At 42.6% G+C, this 17865-nt stretch overlaps 1 protein-coding gene across 3 annotated transcripts in view; it reads left to right on the top strand.

The window, feature by feature from the left end:
* The window catches only part of ARHGAP6 (Rho GTPase activating protein 6), a 287722-nt gene extending 283481 nt beyond the window's left edge, over positions 1 to 4241 (top strand). For all 3 annotated transcript variants that reach the window (XM_065741365.1, XM_065741366.1, XM_065741367.1), the window contains exons 12-13: positions 1741 to 1821; positions 2132 to 4241. In XM_065741365.1, the coding sequence (XP_065597437.1) occupies positions 1741 to 1821; positions 2132 to 2838 (788 nt within the window). In that variant the 3' untranslated portion in view covers positions 2839 to 4241. The remainder of the gene's footprint in view (positions 1 to 1740; positions 1822 to 2131) is intronic.
* Positions 4242 to 17865: the final 13624 nt, after the last annotated feature.

The raw sequence follows: 17865 nt of genomic DNA, 5'->3' as shown, positions 1-17865 counted from the left end.
GCTCTATAACTACCTGAAGGGAGGTTGTAGTGAGCAGGCAGTTGGCCTTCTCTCTCATGTAAGTAGTGATAGGATGAGAGGGAATGGCCTCAAGTTGCACCAGGGGAGATTCAGACAGGATGTTAGGAAATATTACTTTTCTGAAAGAGTGGTCAGGAGCTGGACTGGGCTACCCAGGGAGGTGGTGGAGTCACCGACCCTGGAGGTATTCAAGGAATGTTTAGATGTTGTGTTGAGGGACATGGTTTAGTGAGAACTATTGGTGATAGGTGGGCAGTTGAACTGGATGACCTTTATGTCTTTTCCAACCTTGCTGATTCTATGATACTATCAGGACTTGAGCTTATTGTAGCGTAGCAGCCTCACAGGTATGACCAACACCCTTAGCTCAGCCTGCTGTCGTGGATGCTATTTGTGTGGCTTTTGTCAGTACTTGGAGCTATTGTGTAGGAAAATAGAAGTCTTTATGTCCAGCTTTTCAGCCTTTTTCTGAGCATGGTAAAGATTGTTATTTGTAGTTCTGCTTGCCAGGACTGTAATACCTGCAGTGCTATACTCCACCCTTTGGGAAAGTCTTAAGTTTAAGATGTCAAGCTGTAAATTTTGTCCAGTTAAAAAGAATTACCTCGACTGCTTTGCAGTGGAGAACACAGCTGGGCTGCACAGCTTTACATCTGTTACCAATAACACACCTAGCACTACCAGCACAGGGATCCATAATTTCCATACCTGTCTAGGGAGCACACACCTGAACAATTTCTTCTGTAAAGAACTCTTGTTAAAGCTGATAGCTCACCAGCTCTGCCAGATGCTTTTCATTTAAAAATGTCAAAAAATATTAACACTTCCTTTCATGAAATATATGTACAGTGAGCCAAACTTAAAGGAATTTCAGTGTGTAAGGGTGCAGAAAACTCTTTGGTAGTATTCTTCAATTTCAGAAGTAGTGGTTAGGCACTTAATTCCATTTGGAATTAATGGGATTTAGACTACTATCTCAGTTGTAAGCCTTATAAATGCCAATGGGCATTTTTCTTCTGTGTTCAGCGTCCAAATCTCTGAACAGGTTTCAAAATGTGGTTAGTTTTCCGCTATGTTAGGAACAGGAAATGACACGAAGTTTCATCATATTAACAGTTTTTTGGACTTTAATGTGTCATAATGATAGCAGACTGTGAAGAATTAGGAAATTTCGTGCTGCCAGATGGAATTAGAAAAGAGTACAAAAAGGTTAGAATCCAGCACGAGGCCTGGTGTGTGCATTTTGTTAAATCTGTAATGTGACAGCACTTCTTTGTGAGAACCAGGCTGATAGAGCTTGCCTTACAGTGAATACTGGGGCTGGGGTGCCTGAGGGACATTTGCCATTCTTTCCTTTCAAAAAGCTAACTGACTTCTTTTGACCAAATCATCCTGTTTTTGCCCAAATTCTCCCATTGACTTCGGTAAAGGAGAGGACAAACAAAATTTCATTCCTTCAGCAGGTTCAGGTGTCCCGCTCATACAGAGTTCACTAAATTCATTTACAGGATCTGAGCCTGAAAAAAATTCAGTAAAGGTATATGTTTGGTCTGTTTGTGCTAGGTGCACAGTAAGCCCGATGCTAGTAGATGTTGACAACTCTGATACCTTGCATAAAGTTTTGTGTCAATTTAACTTGCTGTTCCATTTACGTATTACTAAATAATGGCTTTGAAATAATCGACCCGTCTTTTTCTTCCTGCTCTCTTTACTATTTAGATGTTTCAGAAGATCATTTTGATATCTGGGGCACCTGGCATTCAACACTGAAAAGTGGCTGCAAAGACACAGGAATTGCAGGTCAGAACTGTCTTGGAACTTTCAAGCCCAAAGGCTTTTTGTTTTTGTTTTTGTTGTTTTTTATTTATGCCTGTCAAGGCATAAACGCTTGCCAGGTTTTGAGCCCCTTCCTGGCATTGGGCACTGCTGACAAGAGCCTGGCTCCATGTCCCCAGGTTCAGGCAGTGGTGAGGCTGTTAAACCATTAATTGCATAGCCTGGTGATAAAAATCCCCATCTTTCTTCGTGGTATAATACGGGAAGCAGCAGTAACTTGTAGAATGCCATGTAAATGACTGCAGACTGACATCTTTCTTACTTTGGCCATCAGGTTCTTACGGGAACATTTACGAAAGCAGCTTGCTGCGGCCTGGACAGTGCTCTCTTTCACAAGGGAACCTCTCCATATATTCTCCTCGGTGGCAGGGCAGCTCCTCTGAACTGGATCACGGCAGGCAAGTCATGCGCAGGAGTCAGACGACTGCCGCCATTCCTGAGTGCCAGCTCCAGCCTGCCATGTCCCGGGTATGCAGTAACCCACACATTGAAGCCAGCAGTAGGTGTTTGGACCAGTCGCGCTCCAAGTCGGAGCGGCACTTGACTTTAAGCAGTGTGGAGGACCTCACTGAGCATGACTCACACGCGGGTTGCTCGCAGAGCACTGCCAAGCCCTCCTACAGCAAAGAGAGGCCACCACCTCCATACCCTGGACAGCCCAAATCAAGCTCTGCGTTGTCGCAGCGATCAAGCGTTTCTTCTACGTTGCACTCTTTGTGGAGACTTCAACGCCATGACAAAAGTGCAGGGTCCAGGGCAGCTGGAAGGCCCACAGCCAAAGCCCCTGAGCAGGCCGTCTCCAGGCAGGAGCGCCCAGCCCCACACACCCAAACAGGTAACATCTATTCAACGGCAGCTCACAGTCAGAACAGTAAAAATGTTTCAGAGCCAGACTGGCACGACTGGCAGAGAGAGAGATGGCAAATTTGGGAGCTTTTATCAGCTGATAACCCTGACGCCCTCCCAGAGACCCTTGTATGATCAGACTCCACGGAACTGCCGCTTAAGGTACCTAAGCTCCCTCTCATAGGAAAACAACGGTGACATTGGAGAACTGGGGGGTGCTTGTTTGTTTTCTACCAAATAAGTTACATATAATTTTTTTTAAACCTTGTTCACTTTAATTTCCTAACAGCACTGGCAAGCAGGCTACTTACAAATAAGGAATGTTCCTGTTTTTCAGCAAGCTTCTGAAAAAAAAAAGTGGAAATGTTAGTCCGATAACTCTGTATGCATACATATGCTGTTTATAAGATAAAAGTATTGCTTCGACGTGGCTAAAATGTATTTATATATCTGCAGTTTGATGATTGTATATTCTGTAATGGGTATTGTATGATAATCATATATTATGTTTTCATATACAGATGTCAATCGATCGTGACTGCTTTTTTAAAAAATCACTGCACTTACGTTACCGTGATACGCATTGGAATTCTATAGGAAGTGCACAAGCTGGTTTCTGTGCTTAGAAAAAAGACCTAGAGGGGAAAGTTGTCCTTCTTTTCACTGCCTATTGAAAAACACTAAAACAGAGTGGAACGTGAAAAGCCATATATATTTTATAAGGGTAGTAGTGACTGGGAGGGGGGAATACCAAATATTTTTCTTTTAAATTTATTTGCAAACAAAATTAAAATTTGATGCAAGCTAAATAGTAAGAATATTTTTTTTTTAGATTCTAGTAGGAAGTGGTTTGGAGAAGCAAACAAGAATGAGGCTGTGCCTAAACCAATGGGAGATGTAGCACAAAAGTCTGCCCTACCAGCCTAGAGGAAAAACAATGTTATGTATACAGGATATAATATATATATTTATAAATGTATGATTTTATATATTGTTCTAAAACAATAAACTGGAATCCAAATTATAGAAAACCAAACCCAGTAAGTTGAGTGGTGTAACAACAGAGAAAGAATATGGCTTTTCCTTTGAAACAACAAGGCTTCACGGCGAAGAAAGTTAGAGAATGCAAAAATAGAGCTGGGGATATTTGCAAAAGGGAGTCACACCGAATTTTGGAAGTGAATATGCCATTAGGAGAAGTTCACAGCTGCGTTTCTATAAATATCGTGCCAAAGCCTGGGTCAGTAGTACTTCTTCAATAACTGTATGTTGCGTTGTCAAATGTTGATGTTTTATACACGTTGTTTTCAAATTGCAAAAGCGTTTCTGGCCAGCAGGTGGCAATGTACTTCAGTATTCTACAGAAAATTGTTATCACTTGATAAGGGAAAGTGTATCATATCAAAAGAATTTTATAAAACTTATTAGTCTTAATTTTAATGATGTTGAAGATGTATTCAGTGATGTTGTCTTTAAGTTCTATCTTGTGCCATAATGATGGAATAAAAGGCTGAACAAAACAATGAGCATATTTTTGCTCTTTCTTTTTTTGCTGTTCTGAAGTAAAGTTTATGTAAAAATTGGTGTGTTTTTATTGCATTCCTCAGTATCTCTGTCAAAAATATCTTAAAAGGCTTAGGACCTAAAGGACCACTTTCATATATGACTTAAATATGAGATCTTATGTTTTACCTTTGTTCTAGGCTTAAAATCCATCCTATAGAGAGCCTCCATATTCCTCCATATTCCCAAAAGAAGTGATAAGAAAACAGCACCAATCCAGGTATAAAGGCGAAGGATTTGGCCTTTGGCTGTCATGTTGTCTCACTGGCTGGCTCTTGTACAGGAATACAGAATATTGGGTTCAGAATATATCTTAGCTCTCTCCCTTGATACCATAGTTGATAGGAAAAGATTCTTGTGTGTAGCTTATTGCAGCAGCTCTATGGCAATTTATTTCCAAGAGAAAAAATAGATTTACCTATATTTAAAAGATAGTGGAATCTAAGCAAGGTCAATAAAAGAGCTCTCACAAGCAATCACCATTATTTGATCTTGCCTCAGTTGCTTCAGTATTGTCCCAGGCTTGACACAGACTCGCTACATAGAACTGCTAGGGGAGGATTCATTCTAAAAACCAGGCATTGTATAAATCCTGTGTGGAAGGTGCACTTCATTTTAAATCCCTTTCTCCATGTAGAAGCATCTGCACATTTCTAACACTTTCAGCAGAAGTTGTCTAATGATCGCATAGCTTCATAAGAAGATTCCTTTTTGCTGCTATGTCTCTCTGTATATATGTGTACATAGGTGTATATTACCATCTATTTGGGTATGTGCAAAAAACAGAGAACAAAAAACCAAAGGACAATGTGTCTGCCCACATTCCAATATACAATTGCTTGGAATAAACCATACAGAATAAATTCTGATGATTTAAAAATAACAGTGACTGAGAACAAATCATTTCTATCTGCTGTTTTCATGTGAGTAGTACAGAGTAAAATATCACAGGCAAATTAGGGATGTGGTGGTTTTAAGTTGTACCTCTTGTGCAGATAGGTAAGATCTAACACAAGTAAGCTTATTCTGGTTGCTTACATTTGAGTGGATTTGGGGAAGTTTACACTTTGCTATGTATGTGCAAGGGATGGGGCTGGGACAGACCAAAAAGTCCCTTTGTTTTAGCTGGAGGTTTGGAAAATTGTTGACATGGCCAAAGTTTGACTTGGGCAAAATACTTTGAGAAGAAAATAACATTTGAAAAGTCTATTCGATGTGGCAGATATGCAATGCTCTCCTTCACCTCCTAGTCCTTCTACTCCCCAAAATGCCAAAGAACAAAACAAAGGAGAAAAAAGAAATAGAGGTAGCTGTCTGAAATGTTCTGAGAATTAAATGTTTATTGTTACAGGAAGAATATGTATCTGGAACATACGAGGAATAGATAGATGTGGAAAATAAGTAACCAAATTATGGGGGTGATATGTAAGGCCCTTTCTCCATTAGCTGGTCCAGAAACTATGGAGTGTTTGAGACTGAATTGTGAGGATTCTTACTGCCACCGTGTAAGAAAAGGAAAGTTTAGAGTTTGTAATGAAGTGCCACATGAAGTACCCCCACTGCCAGAGTCCTACCAGACCCAGTCCCTCTGTGGATGTGTCTGTATCAGTGTTCGTGTTTTCAGCTACAAAAAGAAAACCAATGTGGTGGGAGGGCAAAGCAGTGAACACTTGGGTAACTTGGAAGCTCAGGCATTTGTTTTGTGTGATGTGACATCAACAAAGAAACACTGCTGAGACTTAAGACACTTGTCATTCCAAGCTGAAATCAGTGATGTGATTTATTTTGATGTCTGTCTTGTACTACAAAAGAGGATTGTGTAGCTGTGAAGCATTACTTCCAGCTTACAGGGATTGCTCTTTTCCACTGTAGGAATAAGAAAATGAGAGCAACCTGTGCAGCCCTGGGTACAAAATAAATGTGGTGGGCAGCCTCTAAGCCAAGAAAAAATGAAAAAAAATTGAATAGTATTTTACTTCTGCTTCTATTCCTGAAAACAAAATGGGACCAAGACTGTTTTATTGCTAAGGGGAAAGTTGTATCTTCTTCCCCAACCTCTTTCTCCAACCGTTGTCCCTCACACCAGCTCTCAGAGTTATAGCAGGCATCCCAGAGCTTCTTGTGGCTGAAAGTTGCTCTGTACAACAGAGATAAAATTCAGGTAGTTCAGTGGCTTTCACAATTGGTGAGCAAAGGAGAAAAGGTCAGAGATGGTTGAGGAGGAAGGATGAGGCTGATTGTCCCCTCTAGCAGCAGCCTTCTCTTAACCTTGTTTAAATTACTCATGAAAGTATGGAGCTTGCTACGTACATTTGTAGGCAACAGTGGCCAAGCACTTGAGTATTACAAACCTACAGGAACTCAGCTACTGGCTTGAATGTCTGAAATCTCTCAATTGCTCTGCTGTATGCATTGGGAGCCCAGGCTGTTAATGTAGCACAGTTTAATGCTACTTAAAACTCCTGAGCTATTAACCTGACATGGTAAAATTTATCATTGCATCTTCTGTTTTCCAGCCCCACCACCCCCAGCACACAGCCTGCTGTTTTACAGGAAGAAAGATGTAGTGGAAATGCTAAGTCACGGCTCGAAGCAGTGATTGAGCACCTTATGGGAATGCAGGGCCAACCCAGGGGAGCTCAGGTGCTTAGCTAGGATCCACCCCTTCCAATTGAATCTGTTCAATTGGGAACTGTTGAATCATGGCCTGAACCACTGATTGATCACCTGAGGTAGCGCTGAGTCAGCGCCGGGCCACAGGTGAAGGTAATGTACCTGTGTGATTGGAAGGGGTAGAGTCTGGCTCCACCTCTCCCAGACTCCATCTAAGGGCTGACCACCACTGGGGAAGGATCTTTTTCTGGAGTTTGCTCCTTTGAAGTTTCCTATTGTAGGCCTGGGACATAGGTAAGTATCTTTCCTTTATTTTGATTGTCTCTTTCCTATCACAATCTAACTATGCTATCTGTAGAAAATCTTGGTTACAATACCATTTGGTGTTATTCATTCTGTTAACCTCACATCTTACAGGGGATCAGGAATTTTTCTCCTCTCAGAAATGTACAGGGTGTGAGTGTCACTGTACATTTTCTGTTTCTAGTTTCCTCCCCTTTTTTGTGTGTGTTCATTCTCAAAACAGGAAAGAAATGTCTTTGCTGTGTGATGCCGTAACCTCACAGATCTGCAGAGCAGTGGAAATGTTGTATTAAAGAGTATCTTGACATCAGCATGCTCTTTCTCAGTATCACTGAGATAGCAAATACTGTTGTGCTATAGTTGCTTTAGGGGAAGGCATCTGGGTGTCCAGACAGTGCTGGAGGGACCATAGAGCTATTTAGGGCCTGTGTAGTGGTCAGCCATAAGATGGGCTGTCTTTGAAAGTCAAATTCGTCTGACTTTTTTGAAGTCTAAAGTAATCCCAGAGGTGATCTGGGCAAGTTCCTCATAGGCTCACTTTCTATTCAGTGCAGAGAGACAGGTGTTTGTTTCATTATTCATACAGCCTCCTTGAACCTTTCTTTGCAGGGTGTTTTTTTTTTTTTGAAGGGCTTGTTGCCATTTCTTTCCATGGCCTATAGAAAAGGGCTGTGTAATTTGGCTGTGTAGAGGATGCTTGATAGTGGCCCTTCAGTTTTGTCTGAATGGATTGCATCTGATAACCTGAGAAGGAACAGGTAAAGCCTTTGTCTAACACCAGGTAATTACAGCATATGGAGATATAGGTGAGATGTTACACAGAAATTCTTAACTCAGAGGGTGTAAGGTGCTGGCACAGCTGCCTAGTGAAGCTGTGGTGCCCCGTTCCTGGAGGCACACAAGGCCAGGTTGGATGGGGCCCTGTGCAGCCTGAGCTGGTGGGGGCAGCCCTGCCCATGGCAGGGGTTGGGGCTGTGCTGGCTGGGCTTTGAGATCCCTTCCAACCTAAGCCATGGAGGCACTGTTTTGCACTTCTGTAGCCATGTGAGGGAAATGACAGCTACCTGGAGGCCTTGGTGATGTTGGGGCCTGAGAGAAGGCTAGGACTGAGAATGCTGGTAGAGACAGCTCCTGTCAGGTGCTGGGAGCTTCCTTCCAAGGGAAGGAGATCACAATGAACTCTGCTGGATATTGTGCAGGCTCCAGGTTATGTGGGGAAGTGAGGGAGAGACAGTGTTATATCCGGAGTTGTTTGTTCTGACTTTTTTGCCTCTTCTATTGTTTTTAATGGGATAATTATTCTTTGGGAACTGTTTCCATTTGATCTGAGTGTTCATGAACTAGATGTGTTAATTAATAGTTCAGCTAATTTAAAAAACGAATATTCATGAGAACAGACAAGCTGGACAGTTTAAAAACACTGGAGTTAAGGGGTTACCCCATGATGAATCTCAAGTAGCACAGGCAAGTGGAGAATGGCAGATAAAAATCTTCCTTGCAGAAGACAGGTTTTAATTCTCCCTCCATCTGTAGCTAAGTAAACGTATTAGCTGATAGGCATTTAGTGTTACAGAGGTGGTAGAGGAGAGCTGTCTATATCGTTCTTCCGCAATTGCATTTGGGAAGGAGAGGAAGAGCATGTCAAAGCAGGCAAGACCAGCACCTCCAGCTGGATGGCTACTACATGCTGTGAGTGAGGGCTGCAGCCCTGGCCTCTTAACCCTCTCCTAATTATGATTTAAACTTTGCAATAACAAAGGCATTGTTAAAATGTTTTAAGAAAAGCAATTGTGAATCACCCTTTTCTTTCGATGTGAATCTTTATTTTCTGTATTTCCCCCCATTGAGTGTCCAACCCATGGGGATTTCACACTTCTGCCAAGGCAGAGAGAAAAGCACTGGTGGATGTGCATGTGGTCAGGCAGAAATCAGGCAAGGTGCTGAGGTTGGCCCTGGGGAGCATGGGATGTTCTTGTTTGGAACTAAACAGAACTATAAAGTTGGCCTACTTTGAGAAAGGGCTGCTTAAAAATTTATTTTCCTTTACAGTTTAAAAACTATTAGACCATGTCACCTGAGCCCCAGTTGCTATTTTCAACTGTTCAGAGGTGAGTGGTTAAGTCTCCACCTAAAAACACAGAAGAAAAGAGGAGAAAAGCTTGAACTGAAAAGCACCTTCTCATGCAGAAAGTAATAAATGTGTGTGGTAGCCTGTCAAGGGGGGTTACTGAAGTAGAAACACACTGTTCACTTGAGGACAAGAATCACACAACCACTCTGGGGATACTGAGTGTTGAATATGGAAAAGGACTATGGCTTTTCTCCTAAGAAAAGGTTTTTAAAGGGTGAGATGATGAGCAAACACTTCCTTACACCTGCAGGCTATTTCTGTAGCTTCCCACAGCCAGCTAAAGGTTACAGATCTGCTATTGCTGGGGGTGGTATCAACACTGTGTAGCTGTGGCCTGCTTTCTTCCAGGGGTGAAGCTGCAGCCCCGGAGGAGCTGAGAGCTGTAAGGAGCTCCTGAAATCTTCCCAAAAGCTTAACTGGCCCCTAGTACAAGGCGGTACTAACCAGCTGACAGCAGTGTTATCAGCCATTTTGCAGTCTGTGGGGAAAAAAGTGTGCCTTAAAAAAAATATAAGAGGGGGAGCTCTGAAATAACAGCCTCATCCTTCTGGGAGTTTTCTGTGGGTGGAAATTATTTTAGGAGAACCTGTTGCTGTTCTCCCTGTGATCTGAATGGTAAATTCAGCTGGCAGACTCCCCCATAAAAGGAACAGTGCCTCTGGTTTAAAAAAAAAAAAAAAAAAAGAAAACAAAGGAAGAAAGAGGGAGAGAGAATGTTTGCAATGGTGAACTTGTGCTTTTTTTTCCATGACAGCTATTGACAGATGGGAAGGCCTGATGGTTCAGAAACCTATCTTTGAAGAGCTGATGTTTGCAGTTAGAACCACTTGTTTGGTGGAGTAAAGAGGAGCCTGGGTGTGGGAGCACCTGAAGGAGTGGTGGCTGGGGGGACCAAGCAGCATGGGGCTGTGGTGCCTAGATTGGCTGTTCAGGTAGCACAGCCATATCCAGCCCAACAGGGCACCTGGACTGGCAGAATGGGAGAGACCTGAAGGAGGCGGAGGGGCTGAAGGTAGGTAGGAATTGTTGGGTGAGGGGAACAGGAGCTGTAGGAGAGGATGAGGATGGTGAGATGGAGGATCAGGATTTTCTTGAAGACAAGAGTTACAGTGCCTTTGTCAGTGCTGTGAAAGTCAGGAATGGAACATGAATGTCCATAGCAGAGGTTTCTTCTTGGTTGCTACCACAGGAATGCTCCTAACATGCCATGAAAACAATATGAAGGAAGAAGGTGTAAAAAAAGGAAGGATTACAGAAAAAAAAATATATAGGTGCCACTGAGGTGACATCTCAACTTCACTGTAGGCAAACAATGAATAACAGAAGTTATTTCCAAGTCGTGCTGGGATGTGATAGTGCAGACTTGTCACTCAGCTCTGGCTGAAGTGCATGTTCAAGTTACATTTGTTGTTTTAGGCTGTCTTTGTTTTCATTAATCTTTCTATGCTCTGCACCTCAGTCCCAGCAACCTCTGTATACACGTGGACTGTGAGATCTGCTTTGTGTGGGGGAAGGCAGCAGCTGCTCATCCCCAAGGAGCTGCTTTTTAACATTCACAACAGCCTCGGGCAGTTTTCTACCCTGTGTTTTAGGGAGTAGGCAAGAACATGTAGTTGTCCAGTGATAACAAAGGATTAGCTTAAGCATGTGGATAAGGAATATCAGGAATGCACAGGGAAACAGAATAACCGAAGTAACTAGAAGACACTGGGAAGAGAGAAAGAGCCTCTATCCCTTTCTAGAGGAAAAACATGAAATAAAATCTTTCTTACTTCAAATTAGTGAGCAATACCCAGTGTTAAATCTGACCTATCCCAACAGTGGGCTGGAACAAAGCTGAGTGCAGAACAAGCCATCAGAAGAAATTTGGGCACCAAAGGCAATAAAGCCACGTTATTGATTCAAGTCAGTTTTGTGGTTGGATGTCTGTCATGCTCTGCTCTACGAGAGCTTATTTCATTATTGTAAAATGTGGATAACCTCCTGTTTTCTGAGGTGTGTCACCTCACGGGCAGTGAGGCACTGGACACAGCTTGAAGCCAATAGGTATTAGATAAGATGAGAGTTTTCAGGGCATGTTTTGTATTTGCAGCTTACTAATGGCTTCTGTATCATTCCTCCTTTCCTTTTTTTTCCTTTTTTTTAGTGTTTTTTTTTTAATTTTCTCTTGTTTTCCCTTGTAGACTTTTTCTTTAAAGCCACAAGTTGATGCATGCTGACCCTTGTGTTTGCGCTCACCTCCCAACAAAGCCCGAAGAGGTTTATTTGGCAGGAGGGACGTTGCATTTGCCCCTTGGCACATTTCTACTTCACATATTTGGAGCCTGGTGGGTTTGCTGTAATCTCCTTAGCAGCTGTTGAGATGGCTTTTCCCAGCAGCAAGAACCTCTCGACTGTAATTGCCTCTGTGAGGAGCACACCTAGCCTCTGCCCTTATGGCAGCAATCAGTACAGGTCCCAGGCAGCTACATGTGGTGGTGGCAGTTGCCAACCATCCCACAGGGCATTGGAACACCGTGCACCTCCTCCTCTTCACAGCTGTGATGCCACTCTGCAGCCCACCCCCTGCTGCCTGCAGGTTCTGTGAAGGATGAGGGCCTATACAAGGGCCAGGTGCTCACAGGGATGCAGGCAGGCTGCAGGCCCCAGGAGCATCCCATCCTCTGTGCAGCTCCAGGCAGGATCTCAGGTGGACCTGCAGGCATTGCCTACTGCCAGCCCTTGAGCTTTGCTATGTGACAAGCTCAGGCTTCTCCCATTTGGAGAAGTCATTGTAGAGCAGGGATAAGATTATACTATAAGGTTCAGCAGCATATAACCAGAACTGCTTACACTTGTTTCCAATCACCCAGCAGGAAATGTTGGTAATTTGGCAGGAGTAAGCAAATGCGCTCACATGGCAACTGAAGCAGACCATTCCACTTAGAAAGTTTCTGCTCTCTGCACAATTGCGTTAATGTAAATCCTTTGTAATTGGATCAACAAGAGCTGTGCTGAATGCCTTGATTCTTCTACCCAGCCACCAGGCTGCTGGACTGAGTTCCTCATGGCCAGAACCCAAACCCTGCCAGCCTTCTTGACAAAACTGATGTTCAGTGAGCGGGGAGAAAGGGAAAAGGAGCTTTTCTTGAACGTACTCGTATGGGCCTTGCCTTTCAGCATCTTGGTCAAGGTGCATGTCTTTTTATTCAGTAAACTAAGACATAGGGCATGTTGCTATGCTAACTGAAAGCTCTAATACCTGTTGCTTGTCAGAGCTTGTGGGCCTTTTATTTAATGTGTGAGAGTTTTGGGCTGTGCTCCCACAAAGGGATTAACCAGAGAAAGCAGTTCATTGCTCAGCTCTCAGCAAGTCTGGGTGCTGAGCTTCCTTTTATGTTTTCTGAATTTAGGTGAATGTAGATGCAGCAGGTCAGAAATTGAGACCTTTCCTGAGAGTGTTAAACCCATTTTCCTGCTTGTTGTCACGCATCGAACACCAGTGTCAATCTGAAGTGAACCCCGAGTTCTGGGGCTGCCAACATCAATTGGTCATTTTAGGAATTCATGTTAACAGTATGATGTTGCAAGGCAGATTAGGCTCGTGTAATATTGACTCTTCAATTCAGACAGATCAAATAAACTGCCATTTGAACACCTGAAATTGCAGCTGTCAGAAGATACTTGCTTTATGTATGTGTACTGTGAGAGAAACAGTGCTTAGATGCTTCCTGTGCTCTTCAAGAGGTGTCTGAATAGAATGTCCCAAGAAGTGCTCCTATAGCTCACAGATGAAGTAAATTGCAATTTTGCTCTATTTTAAGCATCAGTTTCTGGAGAACTTAGGGGGTACATAAAGATATTACATGTATTTATGCAAGGCAAAGCTTTGCATGGTCTCAGGTGTGACTGGGGAAAAGCAGTGCCAGAGCCTTCCTTCTGCTTCATCTCTCATTCCAAGCAGCGAGAGTCCTCTACTAATGCTTGTTCTCAGATGCAGGAACAGAAGCAAACTATTTCTCAGTATTTGCCTTAGTATTGAATGACAGATGAGCAAAGGGCTGCATTATGTTGTAGATGCAGAAATGTTGTCTCCTGAAGGATTTCTGCTATTGCATGGAAGAGTTGCTGCAGAAACGAAGGTAGTTGTAAGTAACAAATATTCATGTATCTTGAGCAGTCGCTGCTTGCTCAGGTCTTTGCAACCGTGTGCACAAATGTGATGCTTCTCCTATCTGCTTGTAGATGCTCAATAGCAATACTCATACTGAACAGACAGTATATAGGTCTATATATAAATATTTGTCTCAGAGTTTCCCTCAAGAAAACATAGCTCCTATTGCACTCCTAAAATATTTCACATGAAGCACATCCTGCTTGGACCAAAGTAGCAGGCAATTGCCTATTCCCTTCAGTTCCATCATACTGTACCAACTACATTTGCTGCAGCATTTATCAAGGATTTCCATCCATCTATTCCATCCACTTAAAATGTTTCTGAATATTTTCTTGTTTTCTCATTTCCCTACATTCTGTATGTGTTTATTTTCTTGGTCTGTCTTGTTGTATATTTCATGCTTCACGCCTCTAAGTTTTTTGGTCATGAACTCCCCAGAAGCTTCTTCACTTGGAATGGAGTCATCCTTTGGGGCCATTGTATGCTCAATGGTGTGAATTTAGGGTGGGTGAGATGTAGGCTAAGGGTTTTATTGAAGACAGAAGCTACAGTGCACATATGCATTAGAGCTGTAAGGGGCAGGAATGGAATTATGAATATTGTTTCTGCTTGAGGACAAGCTTGAGGGCTGGTGTGTCAGAGAGGGCAGTCTTCCTTCTGTCTTTTTGTTTCCCTCTGCCTCTTTCTAGAACTGCTTACCCAGAGCCCACCCTAAGAAATCCTACCCTGAGGGTCTATATTATCTTCCTTCCTCTCCAAAGCCATGCACTTAAATTAATTTGGCAAGATCAGTAATATTCTCAGCCTCAGTGTATTAGTTGCAGGTTTATTTTCTGGAAATGTAACAAAAGGTTATGTTAAAGATATTAATGACGAATTGTTGCTCTTTATTAGGACTAGGAAATATCTATTTACTGGTTGGGAAACTATTCTGACTCAAGAGATAAGTGCTCTTATGGAGTATTGCTTTTGTATAAGCAAGCCTGGAGGGATGGGCTGGCAGATTCTTGTTAATCCCTTTGGAAGCATGGTAAGGGAGAGGGATTATCTTCTAGGAAAAATGCAGATTTGGCATCCTAAAGCTGTTTGTCTGGACTTGCTGGGTTGCATGAATTTTGTTGTTCTATGTTAGAAGAATAAGTAAGGATCAGGCATTTCTTTCACTTGCTCAATAGCCACTCCAGCAAGGATGTGACAGATGGTCTTGAAAACTTTCTCTTCCTGAGAAGAATTCTCACCTCCTTATTCATATTCCCCTGCCTCTGTGAGGACGGGGCATGAACTGCAAGGCTGTAGGTACTTGCAGATAGATCTTCCTCTGAGAGACTCAGTTGTGCAATACCATGCATTATTCACATGCATATATTCACTGGGGAAATGTATGTGACAGGACATGCACTGAGAGCTGAGACACTCTTGGAGTGGGAGATGTAATCCAATTCCTCCTCGAGGCAACAGCCAAGAGCTTTTCACAAAGCTCTGCAGCGTTAACAGGGAGCTGAGGGAACTGTGCCCAATTGACCTTTGCAGCATGAAGAGCAAGGCATGTAGTAGGCAGATGGCAAGAATGAAATACCCTTACACAGAGAATGGGATTAAACTGAAGTTTTCCATGCCTCGGGTAAATGTCCTCAAAGTTCTTCTAGAAGAGAGTGTGTTTGGGGGAGCAATGGTGCTGACTGAATTGTTTGGTTTAGGTCTTGCCAAGTGTTTGTTTGATTTGGAAATGGGTTGTGGGATTACTTCCAAGAAAACAAAAACAAATTTTTCAGGGATCTGCTCTTTATTTATGTATTCCAGCTCGTGAACTGAAAATATCAATTTCAGGGTACACAAAGCTGCCTAAGAGGGAAGTACTCATCCAGATACAAGTGGACAAAAGCGATGGCACAGGTCTTCAGGCTGCCCTGCCACGGTTTCCCAAGTATCTTCGGGAAGACTGTGGTACATGAATTCTTGCAGGTAAAGAAAAAATATCCATCTTCTATTTATTTTCTTCTTTTGTGATGTTTTGGACCACACTGAGGTTGCGTTTGTTCCTATAAACATAGCTGTCTCTTTTAGTGAGTTTTGAATTCAGTTGTTGCTACAGGATCTAACAGAGTTCAAGAAAGCAGAAAAGTGTGATCATAGACACAGGAAGAACCTGTGTTCCTCTTGCTCAGTCTTATGCTACTTGCTGCAAACAACAGTTCAAAACCTACATCATTTACTTTGTAGGCTTGGCTGATTGCACTCATTTTGATATCTGAAGGTTGATAAATAATATCAAGAAATCTCAGATGACGATGAAATGTTTTGCTTCTTTGGAGTGGAGACAACTGAACTCCCTCTAGGACTTTTGAATCAAGGCCATGTGAAACACTAGGCCTTTATTTGCAAAGTTGGCCCTGTAAAACTGCTCTGAAAACTGAGACTTTCTTCCGGGTATGTCTGTAACCTGTCTTTGTGTTATAACATTACAATCTGCTCCTCAGAAACTTCTTCCTTTATAGGAACAGAGCAATTATTAAGAAATATATACTCCCTGAAATCCACAAGACACTCTCAGTATATGTTCAGTCCTTGCAGTGAACTCTCCTGTCCTCAGGGAAGGCACATTCCATGAAGTCCATTGAGAGTGCAAATGTAGGCACCAGCATTTGTAGGGGTATTAAAATTGCCAGTGGTCCTTGAAAATAGTTGCTTTGTTTGTTTCAACTTGAACAGCGAAATATCCATCAAGAAGGGGCAACAGCTGTCATTGGCAAGAGAAAAGCTTCCAAATGGGATTAATGCAATTGTGGTCTAGAGTAAATATGTATGTAGATAGGTAAAGGCTCGCATATGAAGGAGGGAGTTGTGTCAGGTCTTTCACTTCAGGAGATTTTATCTTATCCTGGAGCTGCTGCAGCTGATTTAAGCACTGCTTTATTGGTTTTAGAGCCCTTAGAGGCAGGCATGTGTGCATTTCTAGAAGGCCTGCTGAACATCCTCTGTGACATCAAGAGCAGTGAGTTTAAATTATCATAACACTCTCAGACAAAATGGATGCTAAATGTCTGATAAGATGTATTTTAAGATTTCAGGTTTTGCCTTGGTAGATTAGCCTGAACTTCTCTTTCCTTACCCCCTTGAGCATGGTATGCGTTCAGCTTGAGCCCTTTTCCAGAAGAGCAAAAATTTAGGTGTGCCATTGTTAAATCTGTCTGTACAGATGCACGTTTGTCAGTGGAAAAAAAAAACCTAATAGTATAAATGATGCTTTGCACTTAGGAAAATCATTTTCAACTGCTTAGCTCAGTGAAAGGGGGGAAGGCAAGCTACAAGGATGGGTTGCCCAGCTTGCTTCAGGGTACTTGTAACTCCAGAAAGCAGCAGAGAATGGCATCTGTCAACCAGGAGCTTTAATTTTCCTCCTCTGAGCACTTTCCAGTGCATTGGGTGCACTGGGAAAATCTTTTTTCTCCTTTTTCCTAGCTCATGCTGAAGGTATGGCTAGTTAGGCTGAATACTGTCTGGCTTTGGTTTATGAGCCACGCAAGCCCTAACCAGTTAATGTCCTTTTTACAATGCATTTCCCATGACATATCTCAGTTTATGATCTACTTACACTTTCTAGCAAATGAATGCATACCTTGCACAAAGTATTGAATGAATTTAAAGAAGTGGATCGTGTTTTCTTAGAATACTGTCAGGATAGTCACAGTTAGAATCAGGTCCTTTCTCTAAATGGGCTTAAACTCTCTGAAGTGCTGCATGTTTTTTTTTTCCTCTCTTAAGCAGCAAAGGATATCCTGCGGTTGCTTTGCTAGAAGATAAATACAGGAATAATCCAATTTCCCTCTCTTCAGTAATTGCCAGGAGTTCCAAACTTTAGAGACTGGAAAAGTCCTATCAAATGAGGATTTGTTCAGTGACCTAGGAAAAACCTTTGAACTTCAGGAGTACATACATTTAGCAAAGGATCAATTTACCCTCATTCTCTTCTGTAATGGGAGTTCTGGCAGAATGGGCAGAATTTAGCTCAGCAAATGTGTAGCACGGTTCCTCAGGGTTAGCCTCTTTGATACCCCCAGCAGCTGTAGGTAACTGCTGTATTTATTACCAAGTGCACAAAACGTGCCACCTCCTCTTCCTGGCCTTTGGCTGCACAACCCCCTCCAGCCTGCACCCTGGGGTGCCTGAGCCCTGCAGAAAGCTCTCTGCTCTGAGGACTGGTGTCATGCAGGGGTATAATATCAGAAGGACAAAATGTTATGTTAGTGCTCCCAGACGGCAGGCGGCAGCCGCTGCTCAGGGAGCAATATTATACGTCACAGCAAGAATAGGAGTGCTACTGTAACATACGGTGCTGAGGAAAACTTTCAGCTCTGTGCTGAGATAATTGAATGAACCCCAAACATAATCCTATTAA

This window comes from Cyrtonyx montezumae, unplaced genomic scaffold (assembly GCF_038088225.1).
Source record: "Cyrtonyx montezumae isolate F1298 unplaced genomic scaffold, pur_monq_1.0 scaffold_3, whole genome shotgun sequence".
Classification (NCBI taxonomy): domain Eukaryota; kingdom Metazoa; phylum Chordata; class Aves; order Galliformes; family Odontophoridae; genus Cyrtonyx; species Cyrtonyx montezumae.
The sequence above is the reverse complement of the archived record's forward strand: the minus strand, read 5'-3'. Positions and strand labels throughout refer to the sequence as shown.